We start from the raw sequence: 21,031 nt of genomic DNA, 5'->3' as shown, positions 1-21,031 counted from the left end.
ATGAAAACAATTTGTAGCACCTTTGAGGGTTCTTGAGTGTGTGTGTGTTCCTGTTGTCACCGTACTGTACAAACCCTTTCTGACCCAGAGGTCAAAGTGCAGTTTAAAAAGGAAACTGTCAGCCAACATTTGTGGTAGAAAGTGATATTTCATCGAAAATGCATAATGTTTTTCATGAGAGCGAAAAAGTGTGTGTGTGTGTGTGTGTGCGCTAGCCCTTCTCCCACTGATTTCAGTGTTGGTGTGTCTGCAGCCATGAACCCAGCCGCAGTGTTTCACAATAGGACCTTGCAAAAGTTGTTGCACAGAAAACATCGCCCCTGGCGTGAGAAAACCCCCACAGCACTTTGGGAATTTTTGGCACGTAGGGGAGTTGCAATTGCCTTCAATTTGCTTCAAATTGGGGAGAAAAAGAAGAAGGGCATAGTGTGAAAACATAGAACATATTCTTAAACAGATTATCTTGGTAGCGCTGTGCACCCACAACACATTTTCCCTGTCTGTGTGGGTGTCTGGATTTTATGTGGTGCTGCCAGCACTGTATTATATTATGTTAAATAAGAGTTAAAATGTGTTTAGCTCTTCAAATACGGTTCTAACAAATGCATTCATGCACTGTAGTTCAATGGCAGCCAAAAGCAGGTCCCATTGGTTGTTGCTGATATCGTCCCTGTGATGTTCTAGTTATGGAGCGCTCTTGCACCAGGACACTGTGAACCTGTTGGGTTAACCCGGCTACTGGCCCCCTGCACACCTCCGGCTCCCCGTGCACTGTCTATGTACCCTGTCACGGTCAGTGTGCACAGCAGACTACATTGCGCACGGCTGCTTCATTTTATGCCCAGAGACCCAGAAGCCACCCGGTACTCCTGTACTGGAGTGTGTTTGTGTGTATATGCACCAATGTGAGCTCAAAACAAACAAAAACAAATGCGGTCTTAAAACTAGATTTTGAAACAGGGTCCCTCTACCAGACATGCCCAAAATGTTAGGTTGCTAAATCAGTTTGGCGAGGGGCCAAACCCATCTGGGTTAGGGATTGAATAAACTGCAAGTCAATGGAATGTCCGATTGTTTTAAGTTATTGATTCATTAATGGCCACTTGAGGGCAGCGCAGCAAGCTGTAAACACAACACTAGTATACAATGAAAGTAAAATATTGATTGGACCACCTTTTTAAATGCGGTATCAGATTTGTCATAACTCGTATGACGTGTAACCCACACATTCCTTGGAAGCATTCCTTGCCCAACAGAAATGTAACGCAGCACTGTCCCGCCTGGACAGCGGCATTACCCATGACTCCTGGTTGTGTGGGAATGGCGTACATCCACTGGAATCGAGCCCGTGCCGGACTGGATTTCAGAGGAGACATTTTTCATCATTACCATCTGCCAGGGAAACAGTGCTCCAGTCAAACCCCCCCCCCCCCCACGCCTTGTCCCTCCTTAAGGCAACCCATGATAGATGCCTTACCGCAGCCACACACAACAACACATACAGCCAGGACAGGCACGTAGGAAGGGCTGGGCAGTTTGGGAAGGTGTGTGTTGAGTGACTGTCTGTGTGTGTGTGTGTGTGTGAGAGAGTTTCTAGGATTAAGGCATCGGCCCATGACCATATAAAACCACCAGCATGAATTCTCATGCTTCTCTGCTGATGTAATCCTTCCTTGATGTGTGTGTGTGTGTGTGCGCGAATGTGTGTTTCAGTCCTGGCAGACACAGCCTCACCGCTTGCATTACTATATGTAGTTTTTTTATTATTTTTCTCATTGATACAGAACACACAGAGGACGTGTGTTTGAGACTCCCCTTATAAGACTGGAGGCTTTGTTTCAATTCACATCACCACATAAACCACCAGAGGGATAGCTGGACAAGTCTCAAAGCCAAACCTTTATTTCCTTTACTCAGTTTTTTATTTTATTTTCTGTACCAATATTTCTCTTTGTTCTGTTCTCTTTTGGTTCTCTACCCCCCCCCCCCCCCCATTCTTTTATAGATAGATAGATAGATAGACCTGGCATTGGTGCTTGATTCAAGGGCATGAAGGTACCTTTGAATATAAGCATAGGCTAAATCAATACATGGCTTGATACATATTCCGTCTAATGTAATACGAATTACGTTGTATCGTTGGATTTCTTACAGCCTCACAAAGTGCTCTGCAGAACTGTAACGTGCGCACAGCAATTTGTTTATACCCTTTGTCCTCTGGACTAAATGTTGGCACATACTGGACCTGCAATACATTAGCTCCATAAATAATCTATAGCTGTGCCAAAGCATCATGCCTCACAGTTGGGCTTTTAGCATAATTAATAGCATCCAATGGGGGGCACAGTGAAAGCTTCACATTTTCCAAGGGCGTCATATAATGTTTCACCTGTGGTAGTTACTTAGCAGGTCGTCTGGCACGTATGAGAAACTGCTGTCATGGGCCCAGAGGAAGGCGTTTAAAGAGTGTATGAAAGAACATATCCGGAGACTAATGTTGCAGTTAAAATGAACAGTGGAACCCTTTTAGAATTTACTGCTTTGAGGTTGTAACAGCTCAGTACCGTTAAGACTCGACAAAGCCCACCAACACGGATCAAATCACGCCCATTCATTCCCATTAATTCATTCAACTGATTGAATTATTTCAGTTTAACGGTTTCATTTTGTGCTACAACTCAAACTGGCGTTTAGCTCTGACCAAACTGCATCAAAGCAGGTTTGTATTTCAGACTTTTTGGGTCGAAAGTTGTGATCACTTCCACTCAAGAAAAGCTCGGCTCTAAAGAAGATCACTTGCCCACGATCCTCGTTTGTCTTTCAGTGATGACTGGTGCCAGCACACTCAGACAAAAGCTTTCTGCAGACCCTCACAGTCTAATACCCCTTAAATAGGGGGACTCCTTACTCTATAATTCTCCTAAAGAGGAACATTACAGGGAAACATTTAATGGTGGTTAATCTTTTAAATGACTCCATGCAATCAAGCTCAAAGCCTGGTATAATGGCGCTTTTTTGGACAGCTTTTGCATTTTTTCATAGTCAAGAAACTTTCCTTTGACCTGTAGAGGTAGACAGCCTTATTTGACCCTTGCAGGGCTCCATCTCACAAACGGAGACCTCCTTTCGGCTTCAAAGCAACATGATGTTTATTGAATATGGCTCCTCCAATGAAACTCAGCTGAAGTTTTGTTGTGTTTAGGCCACGTGGGGTGTTCTGAATTTGCACATCTGTAGATTTATTTCAGCTTTTGATGCCCTGATGCCCTCCGATGCAGCGCCTAGGATGTTGCACGTTGGTGGAGAGGTAGAATTAGGTGCAGCCTTATTCTGGTTACATTTCAGTCAAGATGAACATAAATCTTTGCTTTGGAAGCTACCGAGTAGAAGTTCCTGTGTGTGGTTTAGAACAATATGGATACAGTTTGGTGCCCAACAGTAGAAGGTAAACAAGGTTGATGGTTTACATTTTCAGACAATTTACGTAGAAACTTTCCAGGCTATTTTCAATTTCATTGTTTAAACCCAGCAATGAAACCAAAAGCACAGCCAGTACTTAAATTTTGAGGCCATTAACTCAAATGAAAACCAATTCTTTTAGGTCTGCAGGATGTTTGAGAGAGTCACGATTTGTAAACATTTTCTGGCATCATAGCTAATTCGTAATATGGAACTATTTTTGTCCAAATTCAATAGATAAAGTAGAAAGAGGCAGAAAGCTTTGGATATTGTCGTATCATGGTTTTTATCCCTGTGAGCTAACCTGCACCACAAGCCCACTTCCAGTCTTTCAGTGTGTTTGTTCAGCAGCCTTAAGAGGGGCAAGGGTTCATGATGTCATATTTAAAGACAACACCACACCAGTCAGTTTCTATCGTAAGTCCTACTCTGGATGTAGTTGTTGACTTTAACTCCTTGATTTGAATCTAATAGACTTGGACAAGATGCCATCACTTTGAACCTCTGCGGTCACATATTACATCTCTGCGTACAGCTTCTTTTAAGATTTACGGCAGATTTGGAGAACCGGCTCCTGGCTGTGCTCTAAAGGCCTCAACTGGCATCAGAAGCTGTTGTAAAGCAGTGGAACAGCTACTGGGAACAGAGTGGGTGGGGAATTTTGTCTTTTTACTAAGGTTTTCTACATAAACAGTTAACATTAACATTTTCTTCATCATTTTTATGACTTTGACGTTAGCATCATAACCATTTCTGAACTAAAGAAAGATCAAATATCATGTGCACTGGTATGTGTTGCTGCCAGTGAATCCAGTCCACAGGTGAAGATGAGCATATTGTTTTTTTACTGGAAATATTATGAATTCAGATGCATTTTTTTTTACTGGAAAAGTGTTAAATATAAATAAAAATTAGCCCTGCACATACAAGTACAAACTCTGTATAATAAATCTTCATGATTACTTTGTTACCCAGTAAAATGACTATGAGACAAATTTCATGGTGACGGGCAAATCGTGAAATGAGTTAGCTTAGACTTACATTCAGTTAGATCAATGAAAAACATCACTGGACCTGCAGTTTGTTTCCATATGACTGAGCATCCATGTGAACACTATGTGAAGTATGTGCCCTGTCTGTGTGTGTGTGCCAGCAGTCGACTGGGAGGGGTGGAGAGGTTGTTTTCTTTTTCTTTTTTTTCTCCCTTTTTTCTTATCAAGCCTTCATGTCTCTCTGAGGGAATGTTTATAGAAAGCAGACCTGTTTCCTTGGTTTTTGCCAGAAAAGCCCTCATATTGTTGTTTGCTTTTCATGGCTGATTGATGGGGAAGGGGGCTCGGTCTCGAACAGAAAGACAGGAAACTTCGGTGCCTGGTTCCCGAATCTTTCCAAACAGCTGAGACTTGAGGACCGGGGTACTAAAAGATGACGTTTGTCTGGCTCTAAACGGCATGTGTATACACCGTTAATATGTCTCTTCTTACTTTAACATGTAAAATGTAGTATTTCATTTTATTCTCACTGGCCTTCTCTGTTTTGGATGGTAGTCAGGATGTACATAACATCACATTTACTATCTCTATAAATGATTGAGCTCTCTGTTATCCATTATGTTTAAATGCTGGAAATCTAAATTTAACGGCCTTGATAGTTTTACCCTGCTTGTTTATGACCTGCTAATGGCAGTGTTGATTTTGCCTTCCTAGTCATATTATTAATATTTATTACCATAATATGTGTGCTGGAAACACAGCGCAGCGCTGATTAATGCTTGCAGGAGTCTGGTTACGCAGATCTGGGAATGTTTCAATCATCTTTCAGTGGATTTAAAGATGCATATTGAATGTCAAAAATGTCGAGTGATTGTGGGAAAAACAATACGGAGAAAAAGAGAGAACCTCACATTTAATTCTGACATAATCTCTATTCTAACACTTTCCCAGATTCAGCTGTTGATGCGTGCATGAGGAAAACAGTTTTGAAAAAAAAAAAAGGCAGTTGACAGAGAAGTAAATAAAGGAGGCAGAGGAGAGGGAGATGATGAGAAAGACAGGGAGAGACTTTGGCGGGATTAAATACGAAACCCAAACCCGCCCATCCATCTGTCAGTAGATAAAGTGTGTAGGTGTGAGGGTGAGTTAGTGCGCCAGTTGCCTGTAAGATCCTTGCTTGTTAACATAAATATCCTTCCCTCCCAGGGACTTTTTGCCTGGGTTATAAGTTCGTGGCTCATCTTGTAGTGCTGTACTAGACTCCTACCCTAGGCTCGCCTCAGCTTGTCCAGTTTCCTGACAACAGCCCCCTGCCTTCCCAGGCTGAGGCACTCCTCACACATAGTCGATAGCAGCTATTATAGCGCAAGCTTCCTCTAAATATACATGTGAACAGAGATGGTGAGAGTGCCACAGACTACGCCTAATGTGAAACTGATCAAATCCTTTGACTTTGGAAACAGTAGTTGACGCAACAATGTCACCACAAGATCCATTTAGCAGCCGTTCTGGAGCTTTCGATCACATGACATGATCTCCTACATTGGAACTGCAGATGTAAAGTGCTCAATAACATGACATACAATTCCATGACAACTGGGCAACTTCACCTGCCTGATAATGATTGAAAGCTCCAGAACAGCTACTAAATGGACGTGGTGAGAATGTTTTAGTCAACTATATCCCGTTTCTTTTGTCTGTCAAGAAGCACAGCACGCTGATATAAGATTATGGTTAAGACTGTGGTAAATGCTGCACTCTACCATATTAAATATTAGTATGTGCAGTTACCACAATAACTGTAATAACCATAATATCATATCATGTGGTTATTTCTCTGCGTATTTAAGGGCACAATGGAAGGCATACATCATAATGTTCAATCATTCATGGGGCTAGTGGTTTAAGGGTAGAAACTTCCCCCACCACTCATGTGTTTTGCTCATAGTTACATCACTTGGATGTTTGAGCTTCACTGTGCAGAATGATGTATGTGCAGACTTTGGCATTCATCTGCTGAAGGGGAAAGTTTCTCTGCGCTCACCGTCGCTCTCAGTGTAACACGTGTACATACGAGAAGACTGGTGACATTACAACTAGTTTGGAAGCCAATTAAGGCTGCAGGTCCTTACTTGTATGCAACTTACACAAGTGTGATGTGGAGACTTGAAACCTCAATGGACTTTTCAGTGAAGTCGGAGACGTCTTGTGTCCCGCAGCTAAACCTAAGAAATGAACGTAGAAGGGGAAAAGAAGTAGATGCAATTTTAAGAATATTTAACAGATACAAAGTATTATTCCAATATTTTTATACTGTATAACTTATAACATGTCTGGAGGGTATCTTTAACTGCTTTCCCTGATATTTACCCCTTTGGCTTATAGTCTTATAGTCTCTCCTGTCTGGCTTGTTCAGTTCATCTCCGTGCATGTCTTTGCACTGGTTCCTAACATCTCCTGCATGTGAGCAGATGTCCAATGACATCATGTGGAAAAATGTTTTCATCTTAACACTGTCACTAAGATACAAAACGGGAAGATGCAGAAAGACCATTTTTCACTGTTGACAGAGGCTGAAGTTTTCCCCTGGTTCTTGTCTTTGAGCGAAGCTCAGCAAAAAAACACCTCCAAGACATCTCTCTGAGCTGTGCGCACAGAGATGAAATGGATATCGATCTTCTCATCTGTCTCTGGGTAAGACGGCAAACAAGCACTTTGCCCAAAATGTCAAAGAGTTCCTTCACTGCAGAATGACTCGAAATGGGTTTGGCAGTGAAAAAACCTGAAATTGGGTTGCATTGAAATAGCACAGAGGAAGGCAACCTTGTATGATTGGAAATACCACCAGCTCTCTAAGTAAGGACTGTCACTATTAATGCCAAAGGGCATGCACCCCCCCCCCCCCCCCAACCCTGAGTCTTCACGGCTGCTTTCTTCTCTCGCCCACGCCCTCCCCTTTCCTCCCTGTCCCCCGCCACTTGGCCTGGTTCCAGACAGTGAGAGCCATGCTAAATGTGTAAATTAGCGTGCTGGTAAATACCGGCTCTTAGCTGAAAGGGCCTGGGAAGGGAACACGACCCCGGCTGTAACTTTGGAACAAAAGAAACAAGCCGTAGCTTCTCCCCTCTCCACGCCGTCTGTCCTGTCCAACAAAGACAGGGCGAGAATGAACAGGCGCTCCGGTCGGCAGAAGGCCACTTTGAGTCCCAGCCGTGGAGAAGAAACATGGCAGGGACATGCAGGGGCTGTCAGATCCCTTCATATTTATTTGATTCATCACAGTTTTATCCGTCTGGTTATTTGCTACTGCAGTGGCGTCAATCTTTATCTTTACAAAGTATAGCCACACAACTTGAATGCTGTGTTTTGGTTCTGTTGGATCTTAGAGCAGCTTTTGATACTGTAGATCACAGCACCCTGACTGAAAGGCTTAGGCAGAGTGGGTGGGTGTCTCTGGGCCCTGGACTGGTTTTCCTCCTGCTGCTCTTTCCTGTGGTATGCCTCAGGGTTCTGTCTTAGGTCCTATACTATTTGCTTTGTGTATGCTTCCCTTAGGTCACATTATTAGCAAATTGAAACTTAACAATGAACATATCACTGTTACGCTGATGATATCCAGCTGTATGTCTCTCACAAAGTGTTTTACACAATTGTCTGACTGCCATTAAGGACTGGATGGCTAACAACTTTTACAGCTGATAAGACGCAGATAGGACTTGCTTCAGATAGCATATCTTCCAAGGTGCTCAGTGTATTGGGTCCCTTTCTACAGCTGTACAGTCTAATCTTAGAAACCTCTGTGTTATATTGGATCAGTATGTACTTTGATCAACATATCAAATCGTTGACCTGTACATGTTTCTTCCATCTAAGAAATATTGCCAAACTCAGGTCTGTTGTATCACAACCTGAGCTAGAGATGACCACTCTCGCTTTTATATCATCCTGGAAAGACTACTGCAATTCCCTTTTCACCTGCCTCAGCAAGTCGTCCCTGGACCGTCTACAAGTGGTCCTGAATGTTGACCAGGTCCAGCAGGATGACGCACCTCACACCCGGATTCATTTCAAGGTTCTTGTTTTCATATATAGAGCCCTGCATGGTCAGGCACCAGTGCACATCTCTGACCTGCTCTATCCCTACACCACCAGTAGGTCACCTAGTCTTCTGACCAGGGCTTACTGGTTGTCCCTGATTCTCTACTGAAAACAAAAGGTGATCGTGCCTTTGAAGTGGCAGCAAATCCTCACTTTAGAGAAGCTGGAACCAGAGAATGTTTGTTGTTTTTTACTCGATAAATGACTGAAATGATCATCAATATAGTTGGCTGTGTCGATCAACTGATTGATTAATGGATTAATAATCTCTGCTTTAAGCAAGTGTACTGTATACAAGAAAGTACACTCATAGTACTTATTGTATACATATGCACAAAGACACCGGCACAGACACACACATGCTCTGCCATTCCTGAAGTGTTTCTTATGCTATGAAACATAAATCAGCGGCACTGAGACAGAGAACAGTGTTTGGAGACTGCCGCTCAGTCGTGTACATGTCCTGCAGTCCAATCTGCTCAATAAATCTGACATTTTCCACAACTTTCCCTGGAGGAAAAACAGAGGCCATAACTTTCACAGAGACAGAGACGAACAGAAGAAAAGAAAAACGAAACAAAAACAAAATGAGTGTGGACATGGAGATTCTCGTATCATTTAGTATACATACAGTAGATGCATCTAAATTGTTTGAAATCAATGATTATAGAGATAGAAGCAGATAAAGACAAAGTGATAGGGCATGGGCACTTGGACCAGAGCTCTCCCATCATTCTTTTGTGCTTTGATAACATCCCAATAAGTCCATACGGACTCTGGCACACTCCACCATCACGGCGGCAGAAAGCCTTCTGTTACTGGTTACGGCTCACAAATTGAATTTGCACACTGAATAGTTCTGCTGGGATGTGCCAGATGCAAGGAGCTGGATAAACATAAAAGCACTCAGGGCAGCCGTGTTTATATGCCAGCGCAGAGGGCCGGAAAACGTTTTTTTTTTAAGCTGCATCGCACAGCCCCACACTTCTTTTCCACGGTGGAAACAGGCTAACCTGCATGGCAATCATTTCTCTGCTTGGAGTAAAGCTGGAATGTGCTTTTCTCTGCATCGATTAATCACTCTGCTGTTTGAGTGTTTGAGATTTATAGACATGGCAGAGATTTTACTGCAGGTGGTTTACCCAAATAATGAATCAATTCATCATTCATTAAAGGCTCCACGCACCGGTCCTGTCATTAGCGAGGGTCATTAACATATTCCGACCTGGGAGACGGACATCAGTTGCATAACATGGCTGTGTCTGGAGTTTGTCAGTAGCTAGCAGGAAGCTGACTGCATGTGAACGCTGTCCTACAAGCCTGAGACGTCTCACATGGACTTTTGTCTGCAGGAAATGGGCCCTTGTTTAATGCTGTTAACACAAGCATGTACGGAATGCAACAACACAATTATTCTTTATTATATTACGCTCATTTGAATACTCCCGATAGCATCAACACACACTCTTGCCAGACCTCCTCCCCACGCACAGCAGAGCACGGACAAAGGCTTTGTGTAGGTTTTCATCTAAATTCAAACGTGATTCAGAAGCTGTTGGTTACATTGCGTCCTTGGCATTTGCTTTTAAGGACTGTTTCCAAGCTTGATTGAGATATAAAAATATACTTTGAAATAGACTTCCAGGCCTGTGATATGCTCTGATCTTGTCTTGTGATAGCTTGAGAGTGTTTTTACATATGACATGTGAGTATTGCATTAAGATAGACCAGAAAAAATCTGAACTTATTCTTTTAATTAACTAATTAAGTGTGGTAACATGCAAACATTTTCTAATTGGAACTACACATTTTTTATTAGAATTCATCCTGAGAGGGGACATGAATGTTTGCATCAAGTTTCATGGCCAGCCATCCCATAGTTGTTAAACAAATCATCAAAGTCAGTAGCACTCACCGTTGGCGCCATGGATATCTCTGCCAACTTTCATGGGTATCTACCAGGTCGTTGTTGAGATATTTCAGTCTGGACCAAAATATTGGCCCGACCAGCCAACGTTGCTATCCTCAGAGCCACGCTGCTAGCATGGCTAAGAATCACGTCATGAGCAACAATCTGTAACTCACATGCCTCCACTCTTTTGAATGGAAGCATGTGGGCCTTATTACCTCCTTCCATGCATATTTTTCAGATAAGATGTTTTTTTTGTCAGGAGTATTTTTCACCTAGTGGTTTCCCACTGCTTGACTTGTGGCTAACCCGCTGCTAAGTGCTCACCTGCACCCTGCCTTTAGATAAATATTCCCTGTGGTTTCTGAGAGATCCTGACTGTGACTGCTTCACCAGACTGCAATAGTGCAAAGTTCCACTCCAGCAACAAGTTAAGAGGCAACTACTTAGCATGAGGGAGAATGTGAGCTATTCTGATGTGGGCAGACCTACCCGCTCAATCTGACCTTTACGTCAGAGGTTTCATCACACTGTCGACGTTGGCTAACTTGGCATTGATGTTGTCTCAAACATAATTAACTCTGTTTAGCGCAAATAAAAACTATGAATTTTATTAGACATGACATTCAACTAAATGTCAGTTGCCATAGTCTTTCGGTGTTTGGAGAGGAGACTTGTTCAAGAAGTGGCTCTTTGTGTTATGTTTTACCCTCTTGTCTGCTGGCACAGCGTCCCTAAAAAGTCACATCTCATGATTAAATTCCCCATTAATTCCTCACAATGTGTCAGACAGTTTATCTGATGGCTGAAAGGTTGCCCCGTCAAAGTAGTGTTCAATATATTCATATATTCTAAAGCAAAACAACTCTGGGGCTGTATTGGTGTGGGTGTGTTGCTACAAAGTACAACTAGAAGATGAATCATGAAGAAGTCCAGTTTGAAGGTTTTGCCAAACAGGATGACAGTTTCTGATTCTTTGAGAAAGTCTTGTACAATTTTATTTACAGTTTTTTAATTTAGTTTTCCACCCGCAGTAATTTTCTCCTTCGCTGTCATACTTGCAAAGCGAAAGTAGCATAGCTCAGTGCTAGGTATCCTACCTGGTGTGTATGCTTGCGCATATTTAATTGGTCAACAGGCTGTGTCTCTTGATAATGTTCCATTGTGGTGTGCCAGACTATCTTGTGTCCCCTGCATGTGCTTTATGCACTTAATTCTGCCACATTTCTTTACACCTTTCAGGGGAATTTAATTGAACATGTACAATATGGTCTTTTTCAGCTCCCTGCTTCACCCACATTCACACGTAGCAGCTGCAAAGTTACAACAGCATTTTGACCATTGACCATTTTCCTGTATCAGCTCCACCTTCATGGTAGTTTCTGACGGAGAAAAGGCTCCGTTTCGACCTTGTTAAGAAATACATTGTTGAAGAATATGTTTAGAATGCAACAATTAAACTGCTGGCTGTCTTCGGCTAATATTATGGCTTATTATATTGGCTCATGTTTGTATATTAGACTTCTGCTCCGATAGAAGCTCGGCAGCTGGTGGGAATGACATGGGGCCACCAAACTAATAAGAACGTTTAAGTTGTCTGACCCCCACAAGCGTCAATCAGTCACTGTCTGTACATACCCACACAGTCCCTAGAAGATGAGTCATCAGGCAAAATAAGTGAAAACACCCATGTGGGTGGATCTGGTGTGTGGGGTGGGATCTGGTAAACACAAATAGTAACTATATACAGGGACAAGATAAAAGAACACATAGGCCATTTTATCATTTATCAGCATATGGGTGGTTCCTCTTAACTCCCTGAGCAAAGAGCAGACAGTAAAAAGGGCCTAAACGTGCCACAATATATTTGGAATGGCCCTGTTTGCATGGTTGGGTTTCTCAAAATCAGGATAAGACCATTTTCAGATTTCTTGAACCAGGATGTGCAAACATGTAAACAGGATCTTCCAGAAACTTGGCTGCTAGTGTGCAAGCAAACGTGCTCAATGATTTGTGACTGCAGGTGGACTAGTTGTCAACAGCTTGCAGAGGTCAAAGGCAGCGTCAGGTGGAAACACTGACCAGGCCTGAGGAGTTGGGGCAGAAGGGGGGCACCCGAAGGAGCAGGGCCTCCGAGAGAAGAATGGCATGTCGTTGTGCACGGAGTGATAAGGATGGTGGAATAGGAGGAGGTTTGGGGGAAAGGAGGGGGTTATGGGAGGGTTAGAATAACTTGTGATGGAGGTGATTTGAGCCAGACGGAGATACAGTGTCCTGTCAACTCCAGACACACTCCACCATGCCAGACGAAAATTCTCAAAAACAGAGACGCATTCCTCTGGGATGCCATCATTCAAGTAGGCTGCTGATACACAGGACAACGTGTTGGGGCGGCTGTGACAGACAGCAGTCACCGAGGGGCATTTTGATCCCATGAAATATGTAAAAGATTCTTCCTTTCACCTCACTTCTGCCACCTTCAACACCTTGGAGATTTTGTATTTTACATCTCACAAGCTTGCACGGGAAGGCATTATGGAAGTACTAACAGCCAGTATATCAGAGCATGTCTTAAATCTAGGCACTGCCTCTTTTCATATCAGTGTATCAGCTGCTTCTACTGCTAAAAGGAGCTGAAACATGTAGTCTGATAAATGCTGATAAAGGTAATTTCCTGTTTAGAGCTAACTGTCCTGTAATCCAGATGTGGTAACAGCTATAAAAGAGACTACGAGTCTTTAATGACCCAAGGTGACTCACACATCCTCAACTTTGTGAATCTAATCAGCCATCCTAAAATCGCAATGGCAGTCAGCCAGTGGTCCATTTAGTTTGGTTTGGAAGCATCCACTACTGGTGGATAGTCCAACATGCTACACCTCAAAAGTACTGTAAATAATTTATCCAATTAAATAATTCTTCAACCACATTAGCCGTTTGGGGCTTTGTTAGTCCCAAATGACTCGGTTGGGGGTTGGAATTAGAGCGTGACCAATAAATTAGCTGGGCCAATGTGTAGGGCAATAGTAGCTTATTGCATATATATCTGCTGCAGTACAGAAACACCAAAACTATGTTGAGCCAATTTAAGCCAGTGTCTTACTACATATCGCAGTCAGACTTCTTTACAAAACAAATTTAAAGGATCCTGTGTTGTTGTTTTGGTATATTATGCTCTATTTAGGACTGCATGATTGCTGTTTTGGAAAAAAACATACAGACACTGCCATTAATGTTGAAACTGTATTCCACGCAATTTGGACTTTCAGATAAAGTAAATCCTGGTATCGCTGCATCTCATGGTGGTGTGTGTTCCATTATTCAATATATATCTACTATCTGAACTGAGCTGTGATACGTTCTGTATGTGTGTCAATAACAGTCTGTGAAGCTGCAGCAAAGTGTAAAAAAGGTTTAGGAAAGGAAACATTTAGATGTTGTTCAAGAGGGCCAGAGTTCTGTTTTATTTTTGCGGTCAGACGGGGAATGTGCTTGCTTCAACGGTAACACAAAACAGACCGACCAACCGAGCAGAAGGGCTGTGTTCATGCAATGACACAATTAGTCATGGATAAGGAGAGTGGTGGAGCAGTAGCAAAGATGAAAGGTGCTTTTAGAGGTCAACAGTTGGGATAACCCTGAGGCCTAATCTTTCAAAGCTAAAACAGACACAGTTCTGTGACCGTAATAAAAGAAGGATGAAGGATACAAACAAGTCGAAAGCCGACTGGAATCATGAAGCTGTCCTGTGCTAACGTTTGCCGTTTCTCAGTTATCTACAGAGGAGATGGTGGTGCACATCTCCAACCGATCTAATTAAGTTAGTAGGGACTTTTTTTCCCCATGTGCAGCGTCAGAATAATGATGGTGATGCAGGAACAAAGGGACAGAATACAGACATGCACAGGAAGGAAAACATCAGTGATGACATCCTGTTTGTCTTCATCCTCATCAAGCAGTCATCTTTTTCTGGGAGCCCTTCATTTGAGTCTTCTGTTTGAGGGCCATCATCATTACATTCTTCCTGTTTATCAGCCTCAGTCCTCATTCTCTCGCTCCGAGCTCACAGAATGATTATGGAAACTGTCGGATGGTAATCGGATTAGCCCGGGCACTTGACAGATCATGAGTTCTGTTGGAGCCATCACACCACTGACTAACTTCTGCTGATACTTCAGTTGTGTTAAACAAGATGTGACAGTATCACATCAGAGATCGAGGTGGACAGATGAACAATTTAAGCTTTTCAATCAGGTTGTTGTCATTACCGCGTCCTGTAAACTTGACAGTGTTGCTGAGTTCTGTAGTCATTATAGTAGTGGTAATGCTCCGTACAGTACACTAAGAACATCATACAGTACACAGCCTTATTTAAAGCTGCATTATTTGGTTTTTGGCCACTTGGGAGCAGCACAACAAGACATATTATCACCTTTATAAATTTGATATGGCGAGCAATCACCTATTTTAACATCCAGTTGATTCAAAGCAATCGGCGTCTGGCTCATTAGCTGCTAAATGCTCCGCTATGTTCAGCTGCTAGTCGCCAACTTTGTCAGTCTGTTTGGTGCTGGGCATGGAGTGTAGAATCAAGAGTTTTCTCACTGAAAACAGCTGCCTGCTGCTGCTGGAAATGAGGTTGATGAGAACAGCGAGACTGAACCCCAAAAAAGTGAAGTTTTTGGGCTGTAAAAACAAAACAGTGAACTGAAAGACCCTAAAATGCTCCGTAGAGGTGAAGGGAACTGGGTGGGTTCGTCACTACGAGTGAGCCCTTTCACATTACTCATAGTTGCATGTTGCTATGGAATACAGCATTGGTGGCATGTTAAAGCTGTAGTTACACAAGATATGAAGCCATAAAAAGCCTAATCTAAATGCAATAAATGCAGGAATGTTACACTCCAGTTGCTGTTTATAATGTTCTTGTAATAACATGACTGTAAATAAGCAACAATATGACTGACCAGTTCTATTTCTGTCTTTAGGTGCCTTCATCTTGTGTTCCAGCGACAAACTATGAGCTGGTAAGTACCACATTTTATTTTGTTTTAGTAATTGCTTCCATGCTGTACGTGCTCAGCAGGCATTATTGGGTCCTTCCTGGTGCAGAATTATTGCAAACAGGGTTGGAAAGTAACAGCCTCTATCAGCTACACTAACAAGGCAGTTACTATTGCAGATAATGAACCATTATCTGGAGCCCCCCTGAGACAAACATCCAAAAAAATGTGGATGTATTGGTTGCCGTGGAAGGAAAACAAAAAATCATTTAGATAAGAGAGGTAAATAAAAAGTTGTGTCCTTGAGTCTGCTATATCACGATGACGTCTTTTGGCGGTTAAAATAACAGTGAACAAAGTGGGACGTAGACGGGTCGAGCATGAAGGGATTTTGCAAGGGCAATAAAAAACATGCTTGTTCTGTTGCCTTATTTGGTATTGGCATTAGAAGCAGTGTTAGACTTGGAGATTATTTTGCTCACTCTCTTTCTCGTATGTTGTGTGTTTAAATGGTTTTGGGTGCTTGACAAACCAAAGCAAATATCCCCTGCACTTCTCTACGCTCACAGAGAAAATATGTCTCGAAATGTCTTGTTTTTCTTTAATAAAAGCTGCAATAATCAAGGAAGAACGTGTTATTATCCTCTGCAGATGCTTTCGCACTGGATGCTTTCTACATGAAGACATCTGTTTGAGATGTGCAGCCGCATGGGCTAAGCTTTCTGGGCATTGTTAAAGGGCAGCTCTTGGCCTGAGCTCTTTGGTTTCTGAAGTGAACACCTTTGGACACAAAGTGCAAGAATTCTGTAGTCTGTTAATGCTGCTACTTATCTGCTGACAGCTTTGACCATTTGTTCTGATGTCAATCGACTTTGAGTTGCTACTAGAACATTCTTAGTACACTTGTGATATACTGTGACTGCAGTACACTGCACCAGACCTCCATAGGCATAGACAGTACACAGGAAAATATGTGTTAGTGAAGGCTCAGTTGAGTCAATGTGAACACAGAGTACAGTATATTTCTGTTTCTTCCTCATCAAAGATCTGTTTTAATAGATTGAAAAAGGCTGAAGAGAATAGAATCTGCAGGGCATCTGTCTCCATTTTATCTCCCTTTTCCTTGGCTTGCCAACAGGAATCTCCCCAGAGGCTTTTGTGCACGCATTAAAGGTGCTGATTGCTCTCATAAAAGCTGACGAGCTGAGGCGTAAAACATTTGTGGACGTACCTTTACCACCAGGGAGAGTGGAGACAGAAAAAGCAGCAATACTGACTAAGCTATGTGCGACGATGGCTTTCAAGGCAAACAATGTTCATGCTTTCTGGTAGCCTGAATATACAGCCAGATGGACAATGTGAAGCATGGGAAGTAGATATGATAGATAGTCCAGGTAGCTTTTATGCACCTTTAGCATTTGTGCTGTGCTGTATTCAGTTTCTGCTAAAGTACATAGTACATAGATGGGTAAATCATTCGTAGAGTTTGTGGCGTGCAGCCGTGGCAGTGGCTCTGTGTGACAGGAAGTGGACGATGCTGTTTGTGTTTGTGTGTGGACGTGCGGCCGTGCATGCCTGCATGCCTGCGAGCGTTCCCAGCAGCAGTACTCCAAACTGAGGTGTGCGTCGGCTCTCCTCAGCCCCTTGTTTGGTGAATTCCTTCGCTCTCTGCCAGAGACCAACAGGATTTACTGCCCCACTCAGGTGCAGACTGATTGCAACATCGAGCTTATATTAACTTGGAAAAATGTTGGAGAAAAAACGTTTTTTTTTCTTTTGAGAATGCAGACATTCCACTGGGATGGAATCCACTGGATTGATTTATAAAGAAAGGGAATAATATATTATATCACAATTACTTTTGTAAAGGTTAATATGTTTTGTAAACGTACCTTAAAAGTGTGATAATTCTACATTTTTGGGCTGTCATGATTTAAGATTTGATTTTCAGTGGTTCGTATTTGGAAGCAGCAGGGAGGGAACAGTCTGTCCGACCAAAATCAAAGACTTTCAAACCTCTGTTGTCACGTTGACGTGTACTAATTGCAAGAGTATTCCTGTTGCAGAGATCGATGAGTGAAGTGAATGATTGCAATACTCAAGTCAAACATGCAAGAAGTCGCTGTGTGCGAGTCCACTGCCTCAGTTCCCTGTTGCACTCTCTCTGACTCGACTTCAAGGTGCTCCAACTATAAACATGTCTCTGGCTTTGATAAAATCAAACATGGCTGACTAAACAATCTCACCGCAAGGACCATTTAGTATGTGTAGTTGTACTTAAGATCGCATCACACAACCTTGTAGATGCAGATTGTAGATGTTCAAATTTCCCCTTTTTCTGGGCACTTTAAGGTCTCCAGCTCCTCATTTCTGCTTGAGACTAGCAGGTAGAGGCTACATTAGCACTCGAATGTCTGACCAAACTGTCCGGGGTTTTGAAAAAGAAGAAGAATGTGTGGTATAAAAAAGGTGATATCGCTCTGTTCTGCTGCATCTCCTTGTTGTAGGAGTGCATTCTTAAATCGGAGGTGTACTCTTTTAAAAGTTAAGATTGAAAGTTCACTCTTGACCTTGGAAACAGTAGTAGACAAAAACAATCTCACCACAAGGTCCATTTGGTAGATGTTTCAGAGCAAACCATCTTCCAAAGTAGGCAGAGATTGCCAAGTTCTCAGGGATTTGTTAAATTTTCCTGTGCACTTTAAGGACTTCTGGAAAAAGACTTGCTCGAAGACTCTCATAGGATCTGTTACACCTAACAACGAAGTCAAAACATGCTGTAACCAGATGACCTGTCATGACGAGCACAAGCTTGGATTCAGTACCGACGGACAGGCAACACGTGGCATATGTCATGGAGTCTGCGGGAGCCTTTGTGGAGTTGTGTTAATAGAGTCACAGATCTGAACGGAACTGGATGGACGCAACGATTATTAGAGTAATTGTTTTGATTCTGTTGACACGCTGTGGATGTACGTACTTATGTGGAGCTCCAGTTTTGGTAACTGACAGAAATAAGACACTAGAATTGTATAAGAGCCAACTGCACCAGCATGTTCAAGTAAAATGAGGGTAATTATGATATGAGTTGCCTCTTAGTCCTGATTTAAATATAGTAACCAACGAGTTGCTAACTACGGGGTCTGCAGCGGGAAGTTTGGGTCAAACAGCCCGCTGTGGGAAGGTGACGCCAACTGGCAGCCCGTTTATTGTAATTGATGATGTATGGTTAGAAGATCCCATCCAACGGCGATGATGACAGAAGTGACTACCCCCAACCAGACCCCCGCACTTGGATGTGAACTGTGTGCTGTAAATCATGCTGGGAGCGTTCCTCTGATGTGCCCTCATGTCGAGCCAGCTCTGCCAGGAATAGGTTTTATTTTGCACAAACACAACGCTTGGATGATAGGACGGAGGGAGAGGGAGAGAGATATTAGGTATATCTGAACACATGCCCCCCCCCCCTCAGAAACATGCATCAAGAATGCATCCTCTCACAAGCAAAGATATGCACACACACTCCGAAAACCATAAACCAGGAACACCTACGTCATCCAGCTTCTTTTTTTTTATAGGTCTTGTGTAGTGGGGGAACAGGGCCAGGACATTGCTGAGTAATGAGTAACTGCAGGGCAAAGATGGTCTAGATGTGGTCCAATTAGCGCTGTGTTTAGAACCACACATATTTCCCCGATGTGCCCTGTATTACGCTGTGTATACAAGCGCCAACAAGGCATCCTGTAACAATATACAGTATGATCTCAGTTCCCCGGGAAAAAAAAACAATACACATGTAATATTGAACTAAGAGCCAGGCGTCATACGTTTCTTGAGTGTACTACGTGATAATCCAGTAATATCAAGCGTGTATATATTACATAAGACCGAAGGGTGCTCTATGAAAGACTGGATGTCATGGTTTCTCTGCAGGCATCCACTTCAACTAAGATGGAGGAAAGATAGAATGAGCTAACGAAGTACTGGGTCAGAGTGATTTTTTCAGTCTCAAGTGGATGGTGCCGGAAACACAGTGGGGAAGTTACATTTTTCTATCTTGTTTGACACAATTAATGATCCAAACTACCCAACCTCCTCCATTAATTGACACAATTACCTAAAAGTAGGCGTATTGTTAATGATTTCTGATGCACTTTCTTCAGAGCATCTTAAAACTCCCTGGTTTCTTTGAATTTTTCTTTTCTTTAAACTTGTAGTTTGTGTCCTTTGCTTTTGTTTTGTTCTTGCTTTTATGCCTCGTCCATTTTGAAAAGTTCTATATGGAGTGCACTGAAATAAAGCTGATAACGATTAAGTTACTTTTACTATTAAGTTCATTTTCATTCTTAGTAAAACGCTTAAATTGGGAACACACTTGTATTTTATGGGCTTAGAAATAACTGCTTTATTCAAATAATTTAGTTTACATTGCTGAATTACAAGTAAACAGTGGCTTGTAAACTGTGGTTTTATAAAGTCATCCCACCAAGTTAGGTGTTGCAGTGAAGACCCATTCACTATGACCTATTATCATAATGGACTAGTCTGCACGCTAAGCTCTGATTGACCCTCTCCAGTGTTAGAAAGTACAGTATGAAGACACATCAGTTCAGACTGTGCTCATCTTCAGCCTGGTTAGTTATGTCGGACTTTCCAAACTTCAGTAATACCTTCCTGATCTGCAAATTATGATTGTTGTCTCGGTTACAAAGGCAGCGTAGTCTGACGTTGTTGCGGAAACAACCTCATACTTGGTAGGACTGGTTGGGTATTTTGCTGTGCAACGTGTGAGACTTGTGACACAGTTGACCACAGTTTCCCACCAACAGTGAGTGTTGGCTTCTCGTACCCATTACCACAATCTTTCCCTGACCTAACCAAGTATTATTTAGTCATGCTAGCAGCATGGCTCTAGGAATGTTGGTCCGTAGGTCAACCACTTGGGTCCAGATTGAAATATGTCAACAACTATTGGATGGATTGCCATGAAATTTGGTACACACATTCATGGTCCCCAAAGGATGAATTGTTGTCATTTTGGCGATCCCTTAACTTTTCATTTTGTGCCATCATCGGGTCAAAGTTCTAATTTGTCCAATACTTTGATTTGGTTTACGACCAAATACCTGCCGAACTAATGACAGTTCTTTTTGTGCAGAGCGAATTAGCGAATGTTATTACGCACAACTAAGATGGTGAACATGGTAAACATTATACCTGCCTGCTAAACATCAGCATGTTAGCATTGTCATTTAGCTCAAAGCACTGCTGCTAGCATGGTGATGGTTACACTTCACTATGGATGTGGACAGCTGACTTGTATGTAGACGCTTGCAGTGTGTTAAGTCTGCGTGCTGCCCCAAAATTTGTGACTGCGCACATGGACGGGGGATGAAATCTAACAGGGCCTTAACAGACATCATTTTTGTAATGGCATTTTGGAAGGCACTGACTTAAGTTATTATCTACATTACAGACATACTTGTGCATTACTTTAATTGTTATTATTGTGTAATGTACAGAACATCTCATATTTTACGTGCATGGGAAGTTCAGTCAGGTCAAAGAAA

General features: G+C 42.4%; 1 protein-coding gene across 1 annotated transcript in view; it reads left to right on the top strand.

Moving 5' to 3' along the window:
* The window catches only part of tns1b (tensin 1b), a 150,175-nt gene that overhangs the window by 65,301 nt on the left and 63,843 nt on the right, over window positions 1-21,031 (top strand). Inside the window, exon 4 of the mRNA XM_070914050.1 lies at window positions 15,447-15,485. Within this exon, the coding sequence (XP_070770151.1) occupies window positions 15,447-15,485 (39 nt within the window). The remainder of the gene's footprint in view (window positions 1-15,446; window positions 15,486-21,031) is intronic.

Source organism: Enoplosus armatus, chromosome 11, assembly GCF_043641665.1.
Source record: "Enoplosus armatus isolate fEnoArm2 chromosome 11, fEnoArm2.hap1, whole genome shotgun sequence".
Taxonomy (NCBI): Eukaryota; Metazoa; Chordata; class Actinopteri; order Centrarchiformes; family Enoplosidae; genus Enoplosus; species Enoplosus armatus.
Note: the sequence above shows the minus strand (reverse complement) of the source record. Positions and strands in the feature narration are given on the sequence as shown.